At 40.9% G+C, this 11,746-nt stretch overlaps 1 protein-coding gene across 5 annotated transcripts in view; it reads right to left on the minus strand.

Annotated features, from left to right (window-relative positions):
* Hikeshi (heat shock protein nuclear import factor hikeshi) overlaps positions 1-5,721 on the minus strand; it is a 24,666-nt gene extending 18,945 nt beyond the window's left edge. For 2 of the 5 annotated variants that reach the window (XM_021201417.1, XM_021201429.1), the window contains exons 1-2: positions 5,485-5,721; positions 320-557 (exon numbers count right to left, since the gene is read on the minus strand). In XM_021201417.1, coding sequence (XP_021057076.1) covers positions 320-557; positions 5,485-5,514 — 268 coding nt within the window. In that variant the 5' untranslated portion in view covers positions 5,515-5,721. Of the gene's footprint in view, positions 1-319; positions 558-4,026; positions 4,045-4,156; positions 4,996-5,290 lie in introns of those variants that run through there. The other 3 variants (XM_029548269.1, XM_029548270.1, XM_029548273.1) reach the window with 3 other exon arrangements.
* Positions 5,722-11,746: the final 6,025 nt, after the last annotated feature.

The raw sequence follows: 11,746 nt of genomic DNA on the forward strand, positions 1-11,746 counted from the left end.
AGGAGGAGGAGGAGGAGGAGGAGGAGGAGGAGGAGGAGGAGGAGACGACCAACTCCTTTATTAAAATGCTTAGGAACTCAGAAAAGTCCAAAGTAAATAGTGACTGTGGTTTCCTTGGGGCCAGAGGACCAGTATGGCATGCCTAAGCAGCTTTTACTTACTACTTCTCAAATGTTACTGTATCATCTGTTCTTACAAAAAGAATATTATATACTACTGTTACTCAGAAAAAACATGATGGAACCTTAAAAAGCTGTACTTCATGTTACATTGTTTATGAGAAAACTTAACTATGACACTATTTGAATGTTACTCTTACCAGATTTAAGACCTGATATTTTGAAGATGGCACTTGGCTTCCCATTCGTGACAAATCCTAGGAGCTGCCACACTGGCACCCCATTTGAATCAGGATAGGAAAAGTAGACAGATCCTCCCATGCCCTCAGGAAATGGGATTGTTCCCAGCATAAAAACCACAACGTGGTTGATATTTTCATAATCAGGCAAGTCAAAAACAAATTTATCCTCTGCCACTTGCTGTGCAGCTGTTTGCACCTAGAAAATAAAAAAACCAGTCTTAGTTCCAAGTTTGATGAGTTACTGTAACCTTTAGTACTGCCACAAACTGTCACCAGTATGGTCATTACACTTAATATAATTTTGTTAGCATAATATTCTAATTACAAAACCACCAAATAAATTTTAAAAAAATCCAAAACCAAATATTTAGCCTTAAAATGCTCATTTAAAAATATTGCTATATTCTCTCAACAGCTCCCTGAATGAGTTTTTACCTACAGAAACAAATAACTATGGTTTAAGAACATAGTGGCACACGCCTAGAATCCCTGGACTTGGGGGGTCATTCTCAGCTACATAGAAAGTTCGAGGCTGCCTGGATCACATGAGATGACGTCTCAAATACATAAGCCTTGTAAAAATGAGAAAGTATGAGAGACAGAATCACAAACCAGGGAGCCTTCACGGAACTGACCTAAGCCCTCTGTACATTACAATTGTGCAATTTGGTCTTCCTGTGGAACTCCTAAGAGTGGGAGCAGGAGCTGTCTCTAACTGCTGCCTGCTTCTGGGACCCTTTCCTCCTACTGGAAAGCCTAGTCATACTGCGACTTAATATGCCATGGCTGGTTGATGTCCATGGGAGGCCTGCCCTTTTCTAAAGAGAAATGGAGGATGAGTGGATAGGATGGGGTTGAGGGGATCCCTGGAAGGAGGGGGGAAAAAAGTTATGGTTCACATAAACACTACTAGGATTTTTATCCTCAATCTGAAGCTGGTGTCAGGTAATTAAAATGGGTACTCAATTATTCTAAGAATCTAGACTTGTAAATTCATCAACTAAAATTTATAACCCAAAGCCAAGGCTTTTACTTCTCCCATCACTGACCAACTCTCTGGGGCAGAACAAGAAAACACTTTAAGTTGCCTTACTGAAACCACTTCCAGCTAAAATGGAACAAGGCTGTGTAGGGCCTTTTTGTCTCAGCCCGATGTGTGAACAAATGTCCTTTCTGCAATCTTTTTAGTGCCTTGTTTTCCACTTTGTGCTTTTGTTGTAATTTTGATATTTAAAATGGTCATACTTTACAAAGTATTTCTAATGTTTCTACTTGCAAAATAACTATGAAATGCCTCCATGAAAAAGATATGGTGTTACACTTTTCTTAGGTATGAGGTATAATGGTGTTAGATTGTAAGTTGAATATTAATCAATCAACAGTGGTTTTAGTTGGAAACAGATACTGCTATATAACCCTGGCTGGCCTGGTATAGGCTTATGTAAATCTGCCACACCCCTTCTGCTAATTTAGAATGAGTTTAACTCTCTAGCCTGAAGTGTTGAGATTACAGTTGTATACTATCAGTCCCAGCTCAATAATACATATGTTTTTAAAGACAAATATATATGAAATAATGACATGATGTTAAAAAATGCTAAGAGGGAGGGTAGGTGGGGGTGAGAACTTGGAGAAGAGGGAGGGGAAACTGCAGTTGGGATGTAAATAACATAATTAAAACTAAAAAAATTAAAAATATAAAAAATGCTTAATTCTCAGGAACCTAATTCTTAACTGCTTGAAAAGATTAGCATTTACCACTGAGTCTTCAAACTAAAGAAAACTTTAGAGAAGCATAAGAATTGGTAGGGGGTGGGGATTTTCCTCAGTGGTAGAGTACTTGTCTAACAAGAGCAAGGCCCTAGGTTCAGGCCTCAGCTTGGGGTAGGTTGGGAGTGGGGGGGAAATTGGTGGTAAACCAGGTATGGTGGCACATACATCCTGGAAAGAGAGGAAAATCAGAAGATCATGGCCAATCTTGGCTTACACAGCAAGCTGGAAGCCACCACGAGATCCTCCTGTGTGGTGAGGTCAAAGCTGCTGGTTCCAGTATATAAAGTTCTGTCTTTATTATGTACTAATATTGCTGAATCAATATGCATCATCAAAAAAATAGCAGTTCTGAGAGAACTCAGGTAAATAAGCTGCCTACATTTTAGCTTATCCGGATTTTTTTTTTATTTTAGGTTTCTGTATTTTTTTAAACTGTAATTGCTATTCATCAAAACAACAAATCTACATCACTACCATTACTCTGAAGACTAAACATTTAATTAGTTTTAAATTATTTGGACTCAGGGTTTCTCTAGGTAGCTTTGACTGTCCTAGCTAGAACTCTCTCTGTGGACCAGGCCTGGCTCTGCCTCCTGAATGACCTTCAACTCCTAATCCTCTGCCTCTATTCACAGGTGTCAGATTTACAGGTACAAGAAACTGTACTTGACTGGGACTGGGCATTTAAAGTCAAGTTCTGATTCCCTTTTATGAAATGTACTGACCCAATTTAAAATTTTCCACCATAAAAAAATAAAACAAAAAGCAAAAATATAATTCAAAATTTCCTCTAGTGCTAAATTCAATTTCACTAAGTTTTAGCACATATTTATTTCTTGGAAGGCGTGAGAAACTATAGTATTCACAGACATGGAAATAACCATAAGGCAAAATAAGTATTTGTTTCAACTTTTATTGCACAGGCAAGACATTCTGTAAATGTGTACCCACATTCCAATCCCCTTTAAAAGACAGGATCTTATGCATGTAGCCCAAGTTCGCCTTGAGTGATCGATATAGTCAATCAAGGCCAACCTCAAATTCCTGTCTCCACCTCTCAAGTACTAGAATTACAGCTGTGTGTCACCATATCCAACTAGACAGTCTAATCCTTGACTTTAATTAAACAAAAAAAATGGGGGTAGGAGAACCTTTCCTTTCTTTGGGTTCTTTTCCTTAAGGAAAAAAAAAAACACAAGACAAAAAACATAGGGCTGGTTAAGAGCACCGACTGCTCTTCCAGAAGTCCTGAGTTCAATTCCCGGCAACTACATGGTGGCTCACAACCATCTGTAATGGAATCTGATGCCCTCTTTTGGTTTGTCTGAAGACAGCTACAGTGTACTTAAATATATCAAATAAATAAATGTTTAAAAACAAAACAAAACAACTAAGGTTGTGGTGACTAAGGCTTTTAATCCTCCCGCACTGGGGAGGCAGAGGTAGACAGATCTGAGGCTAGCCTATTCTATAGAGCAACTTCCAGGACAGCTGGACCTACACAGAGAAATCCTGTCTTATAGAAATAAAAGGAAAAAGAAAAAAACTCAAAGAATGAAAATTAGGTTTCTAAGTTTTAATAGGTGGTTTTTCTAGCAAAAGAATGGAGTTAAGTTCTGAGATGCTAGTAGTTCTATATGTCCTTCATTTTCATTTATGTCTAATGATATACAATTCCAAGCCAGAAAAAAATCTTGTCTTGAAGAAATATCCACTGGATATTTATCATATAAATTTGATGTTGGGCAAATAAAGCAGATAGCTGGAAATTCCCTTCCAGATTAGCACACAACATAACAACAGACTCTACACAGGGTTTCATTGTTTTGTTTTGTGGTAATGGGGTTTGAACCCACATTTTGGACTTACGAGGGGGATGTGGTGGCACACACCTTTAACCCAGCACTTGGATCTCTGAGTTCAAGGCCATCCTGGTCTGCAGAGTCCTAGGACAGCCAGGCGTACAGAGAGAAGACCAGTCTCAAAAAAGAAAGGAAAAAAAAAAATGTTTTAACTACCGACCTATACTCCCAAAACTCTGTTTTTGAGCCAGGGTCTAGCCTTGCAACTGTGATCCTCCTCCCTCGGCCTTTTGAAGAGCTGGAATTACAGGTGTAAGACACGAAGCTGGGCTTTATTAATGGCAGACATCTGAGGAACACGTTCTTCTCAAATTGTTTCTTTCATCTTCCAACCCCAGAGCTCCCACTGGGACATTCCAAAAAGCAGTTCACCAGGGTTAGCACTACCCCACCTCCACAGGAGCTTCCCATTAAGTGGAGGCAGAAGTCCAGTGGTTTCTTGGAACCACGTGTTTTTCTTTAGAGCAGCGTGTACAGAATACATTATCAAAAGCTGGTGAAAACGGAGGCGTAGAGCTCTCGCTTACCACACGTGAGGCACAATTTAACAAAGAGGCTGAAATATTTAACAAAGCAAGGAGAAACAAAACAGAATAGCTCTGAAGCGAAAGGAGTCACGTCTCGAGACGGATACATCGATGGTTTCTAAAGAGCAAACAAGATTCACTCTGGTTACTCCTCAACCACCCCCGACACTCATTTCATTTCATTCGAAGGTTCTGGCTAAGCAAGGGCATCTCTTCTGACCAAAAAGAAAGCACTGTACGCGAATCCTTTAGTTATCACAGATACAGCTCACACCTAAATTTGAGTCATTTCTATTAAGCAACTTGCAATTCTTTTCTTTTAAACTGGGTCAGTAAACTTCTAAGAGGGGGCCTTCCAAAGATACCAAAAAGGAAAAACAAAACAAAGCACCCTCATTGTCCGGAAAATTGAATTTTTTTTCGAAAAGCACTTCGCTTTAGATTACAAGTCTCCGGAGTTCAAATCCCAGCAACCACATGGTGGCTCACGACCATCTGTTACAAGATCTGACGCCCTCTTCTGGAGTGTCTGAAGACAGCTACAGTGTACTTACATATAATAAATAAGTACAAATCTCAGCTTTACTTCTAAGTAGCACTATCAATTTAAGCGAGTAATTACTACACCATCTACTGAGTGTAAGTTCCTGAACTGCAAAGAGAGAATGACTAGCTCCCGCGTTACCACGGTTACTGCGAAATGCAGTACAGAAGGCTGAAATGAACAATTACAGCACTCAACCCAGCAGGTGGAACAAGATACGCACTCGACGAAATGCAGCCACATCCCGACAGCCTCGCAAACACAGCTAAGAGTGGGGCCAGCGTCCCACTGCCCGTCGCACACGCCCAGAAACAAGGACAATGACCAGGTTTCCCCGCGTTCCAAGCGCCGTGCACCGTGCCACCATCCAGTTCTCAGTCACCGACCCCTTCCTGCCACCGCCCGGGCCATCCTCACCAGCCTCCCCGCCACCAGGCAGCCAAACATGGCAGCGCCCTCGGCGCCTCGGCTCGGCCAGCGGGCACCTCAGGCCGGACACCAGGAATTCCGCAGCCACTGTCCTAATTGAACTCAAGAACCTTCGAGAATTTGCAGGAAGGAACGTGCCCCTCCACTACATAGCAACACAGGAACGCATCTGGGGCCGGCGACCTCTGACCCTTCCTTCCTAACTTGCACGCCTCTCAGGAACGAGTACTTCCGGGTCCTTACACCCATTTCCTCCTTCTAAGGTAGTAAGGAGGAGCCAGTATCGCACTAAGACTACAAATCCCATGGTGCAGTGCGTCAGCCTCCTGGAGGGCGAGCCCGGAGAATTTGAAAGTTACTACTGATGGTACGTGATTTCCGTGCCTGTGTGAGTCAAGATTTCTTTTTTCTTTTTTTCTTTTTTTTTTTGATTTTAGAGACAGGGTTTCTCTGTGTAGCCCTGGCTGTCCTGGAACTCACTTTGTAGACCAGGCTGGCCTCGAACGCAGAAATCCGCCTGCCTCTGCCTCCAGAATGCTGGGATTAAAGGCGTGCGCCACCATGCCCAGCTGAGTCAAGATTTCTGAATACGGTGCTGGTTCCTTTCTGACGTTTGTGTAACATTTTAGGAGTAGCAATACGCCTTTGCCAGAATCGTTTCACCCAGCCGCTCCTTTCAAAAGCTCAATGGGGTAAATATTATCTCCGTTTTATACTGAGGGCAATTGGTTCAGCATAACCTGCCCGAAAACTTGAAAAACTGATTTTTTGAGCGTAAATTCAAGTTGTCACCCAATTGCTGCATTCTTTCTGTCAAACGTTATATCAAAAATGTTCATATATTTTTTACTTCATTTTTATGGCAGGGTCTTATTACCTAGCCCAGGTAGACCTCGAACTCCTGAACCTCTTCTCTCAGCCTCCGATTGCTGGAATTATAGGCGTGGACCACCGAAGCCATGGAGGTACAGAAGTACTTTTTCCCCCTAAGTACTAATTTTAACAAGTAGTTGTATTTTTGCTCATATTTCTTGTAGTGCTTCCCAGCTTCACTTGTGCTTCCTCCCCGCCCCCACTAATGTGCTGTACAACTGTAGGCAAGCTATATAACAGCGTCTTCAGTCATCTGCAGACTGAGACAAATAGACCTATTTTCAGGGTTGCCGGAAGGATTAAATGATGGATTAATTGATACCTGACACTAAGAATGGGTCTGGTGCTGCTGAGGGAGTTTTGTTGTGAAATGCCTTAAAAAAAAAAAAAAAAAAAAAAAAAAAGCAGCCAGGCGTGGTGGCACACGCCTTTAATCCCAGCACTTGGGAGGCAGAGGCAGGCGGATTTCTGAGTTCGAGGCCAGCCTTGTCTACAGAGTGAGTTCCAGGACAGTCAGGGCTATACAGAGAAACCCTGTCTCGAAAAACCAAAATCATCATCATCATCATCATCATCATCATCATCAAAGTTTTCCCACTTTGGGGGGTTGTTTTCCAAGACAGGGTTTCTCTATGTAGCCTGAGCTGTTCTGTAACTCACTCTATAGACCAGGCTGGCCTCAAACTCAGATCTGCTTCCCTCTGCCTGCTAAGTGCTACAATTAAAAGTGTGTGACACTGGGAGCTGGAGAGATGACTCAGCAGTTAAGAGCACTGACTGCTCTTCCTGAGGTCCTGAGTTCAAATCCCAGCAACCACATGGTGGTTCATAACCATCTGTAATGGGATCCGATGCCCTTTTCTGGTGTGTCTGAAAACAGCTACAGTGTACTTACATATAATAAATAAATCTCTAATATATATGTATATATATACATACATATATATATATATATATATATAAAATCTTTTTTTTTTTTTTTTGGTTTTTTTTCGAGACAGGGTTTCTCTGTGTAGCCCTGGCTGTCCTGGAACTCACTTTGTAGACCAGGCTGGCCTCGAACTCAGAAATCCACCTGACTCTGCCTCCCGAGTGCTGGGATTAAAGGCGTGCGCCACCACGCCCAGCATATATAATCTTTTGGGGTTGGGAGAGTTGTTTGGGTTTTGTTTGTTTATTTAGTTTTGTTTTTTATTCATTTATTTGTCCATCTTTAAAAAAAAAAGACAAGGTTTTGCAGAATTAGTCTAGCCTGGAACTTGCTATGTAGTCAAGGATAATATTGAATTACTGATCCTTCTAAGTGGGTGCCAGATCTCATTATGGATGGTTGTAAGCCACCATGTGGTTGCTGGGTTTGAACTCAGATCCTTCAGAAGAGCAGTCGGTACTCTTAACCAGTGCCATCTCTCCAGCCCCGCTTTGATGGTTCTTACCTATGAAATACTAAATAGTGGTTAGACTCCTGCTCAGTGTCAGTGCTTCACTTTGCAGGGTTTCCCATCTAACACCCCACCTTGGGTTCTGTGCATGCGTTTAATTTTAGGAGCAACTCATACTATTCAACTTTTATGTGCTGAGGTAACGTTTTCATTTGTCTGTGATGCGCACTTGATTGCTGTCCCTTTCCTTATAAGACAATCCTATTAGTAGCTTGAGAGCAGGCTACCTTAGAAACTTTGTAATAATCTCTAGCTGTTTATTCATTAATTAATTTAGTCTTAGTCTTTATTATGTAGGACTTGCTTTTTTTTTTTTTTAACCATTTTCTGGTAGATAACTTTAGTTCTAGATTGGACAGAGAATTAAAGACAGTAATTGAGTAACCTTTCTCCAGCCTGTTGAAAGCAAGGCTTCCATTCCCACATCAGATATTTGTAGAGTTTCTAATCTCTATTTTGCCACATGGCTGGTTACCTTTGCTCAAGCACCATCTGTCTGTACTCATCACAGGTTCCCTGGCTGATCTCCCACACCTAGCTCTATCCCAGCATCCTTTCTGCCTCCAGGGTATTCCTCCTGCTCTTCTACTCTTTCTTATAGGCCATAGGTTTTTAATTGACAGGTGATACATACATATAACAAGATATAATTCCCCCTTTTAGTCTAATAAAAGGTTCCTTTTCTTTCAAATATAAATTGAATACAATTATAACAATTATGAAAACTGTAAGGTATGATATATATTTACAATGTCCAGTCTATAGTATTTGGCAGTTAGGGAAAATTTTCTACTATCTATCATATCTTGGTGTATTCAAAGTTTTGTACCTAACTCAACTTGTATTACCAACCTAAAAACAGCTTTTTAGACTAACACATCTTCTTAAATTCTAAATAACTCAAGCTTAATTTTCAGACTTTAACTATCAAGTTTTCAACCTCATCATAGACCTGAGAAGGAATAAATTATGCCTGAGCATATAGAAAGTGTAGGCAAGCAGCCTTCAAGACTAATTGGCAGACAGCCGGCTGCCTGGGCAGCTACCCAGTCATCTCTATACAGTTGGAGCATCCATCTTCAGCCTTCTGGGCAGTACATATGGCAGCCACATTTATGAAGCAGGAATTATGAAGGACTTGATTACCTTGCATTGCCAGAGTCCAGCAGTCAGCTTCCTGTACCCATTTGTCCTTTCTGGACAGCATTTTTTCTGTAATTGAAACATGGTCGTTTTCTTTGCCCAGTGGCCAGCTTGCCTCAATTGAAGCAACTCCATATGGAGGTTATTGATGTTCATCCTCTTCTTCCTAATTAAATGGGATGCTGCCAGGAGCTGACATGTCTCATAGCCAGAAAGATCTTTAATTAAGAAAACATCTTTAAATGTCATATTCTGTTGATCTCTGAGGTTTCTGAAGACTATTATCTGTAGACAATCTGAATTGTCAACATTGTTTGTTCTTAGCTATTTATTATCTACTAACTTATATTTCTTAATTATCCCTGATAGTTCCTAACTTGCATTTTTTTATCATTCCTAACAGTTTTAAATAGAAGCTTTCAAAAGGACTAGAATCTTTAAGAGTTACATAAATATGCCGGGCGTGGTGGCGGACGCCTTTAATCCCAGCACTCGGGAGGCAGAGGCAGGCGGATTTCTGAGTTTGAGGCCAGCCTGGTTCTACAAAGTGAGTTCCAGGACAGCCAGGGCTACACAGAGAAACCCTGTCTCGAAAAACCATTAAAAAGAAAAAGGAGTTACATAAATACAATACCTCAAATGTTGAAAACATACATATTATGTGTATCAAAATTAACCTTAAATTTGTATCAACATACAATAACCTATATCACTATATCAAAATAACTTTATTTCTGTATCAATATACAAAGTTCTGTATGAATATAATAAAATACAAACTCAATTTTGCATCAAAATACAAAGATTTCGCCAGGCAGTGGTGGCGCACGCCTTTAATCCCAGCATGCGGGAGGCAGAGGCAGGTGGATTTCTGAGTTCGAGGCCAACCTGGTCTACAAAGTGAGTTCCAGGACAGCCAGGGCTATACAGAGAAACCCTGTCTCGAAAAATAAATAAATAAATAAATAAATAAATAAATAAATAAATAAAAGAACTCTGTAGCCAACAAGATTTATTGGCCAAGTAAGCTGAAGTTTTGGCTAGTGGCATTTTATGTCTCAGTCAGGTTCAGAGCTGTCCCAGACTGAGATCAGCAAATACTTTACCTGTTTGCTTGGTCCTTTTGATCTTCTTCCTGTCTACAGCCAAGATCTTCAGGGGTCTGTCTCCCTCTGTCAAATCTGATCCTTATTACTTTACTAAAGCCTTTTCTTCATTCCGGTTGACACAAACACAAAACCTCTTTGCCAACATAAAATACCTTTTTTTTTCCAGCAGTTTAAAGTCGTCATAGTTATTGACTGTCCCCCCCCCATATCTATCCAGATCTGCTCCATTTTGACATCTCTCAGAGAGGATATATAATATCACCTTTATTACTGATGATATAACCATTTCATATTGCTAAATCAAAACAAGACTATATGGAGTCCAAATATACTCCTCTTCAATGATATATATTTATTATTATTTATTGAGACAGGATTCCTCTGTGAAGCCCAGGCTGTCCTGGGTTTTCTCTGTAGATCAGGCTGGCCTTGAACTCACAAGGAACCTGCCTCTGTTTTTGTCTCCCAAGTATTGGGATCAAAGGCATGGGTTTATTTACTTAGTAGCTATATACCCTTGAAAACCTTTATAACAGTTTTTAATCTCTTCACCCTTCTTTGGAGATTTACTTTTTATGTAGATTTATTTATCCTTTTTTTTTTCTGTCTTACTTTAACATTCTTCCCTGTATTCAACTTTATTTAAACTCCCTTTCATCTTATTGTCCCAGTATACCCTAAAGCATTTTATAAAACAAATCACATTGTCTCTATGACCTGTGTTATTTGTCTTATTTATCTCTTCTGACAAGAGGCATTTGTATTCTGTATTGCCAAGCTAATAATTAATATGCAACACAATTAATAAGTTTAACAGTATTGTTTTTAATCTCTTGTCCAGTGGTCTCTGGAGTCCTTAGTTGAATGCTTTTCTTCTCCTGGATAAAAGCAAACAGACCTACCCAACCCGAACTCCGTGTCACCCTTACATGGACTAGCAGAATATGTCTTTCCTAGGGCAGAAGGCTTTTTGCCAACAACAACAAAAAAGCATTATCTTTCAAATTAAAATCATAAACATGCCTTACATGGATAAATATAACTCTCCTCCTCTGCTCTGCTCAAATATTTACCTCAATTCCAAATCATTGTAACTCTTTAATTAGAAAACAACAAATTTAATGCAGGAACAGCAGTGGAACAGAGAAAGGTCATCCAGAGACTGCCCCACCTTGGGATCCATCCCATACACTCAACCAAACCCTGACACTATTGCTGATGCCAAGATGTGCTTGCAGACAGGAGCCTGGTATGGCTGCCCTCTGAGAGGCTCTGCCAGCACCTGACTAAAACAGATGCAGATACTTACGGTCCACCATTGGACTGAGCCCAGGGACCCCAGTGGAAGAGTTAGGGGAAGAGTTAAAGTAGCTGAAGGGGATGGCAACCCCATAGGAAGAACAACAGTATCAACTAACTGGACACCCTTCCCCAACCCCCAGAGCTCCCAGGGACTAAGCCACCAACCAAAGAGTATACATGGGTTGATCTGTGGCACCCTGTTACATATGTAGCAGAGGATTGCCTTGTCTGGCCTCAGTGGAAGGGGATGTGCTAGGTCCTGTTGAGGTTTGATGTCCCAGAGAAGGGAGATGCTAGAGGGGTGGGTGAGTGGGAGAGCACCCTCTAAGAGGTAAAGGGGAGGGATGATGAGGTGGGGGCTCATGGAGGGGGGACTGGGAA

Source organism: Mus pahari, chromosome 1 (assembly GCF_900095145.1).
Source record: "Mus pahari chromosome 1, PAHARI_EIJ_v1.1, whole genome shotgun sequence".
Classification (NCBI taxonomy): Eukaryota; Metazoa; Chordata; class Mammalia; order Rodentia; family Muridae; genus Mus; species Mus pahari.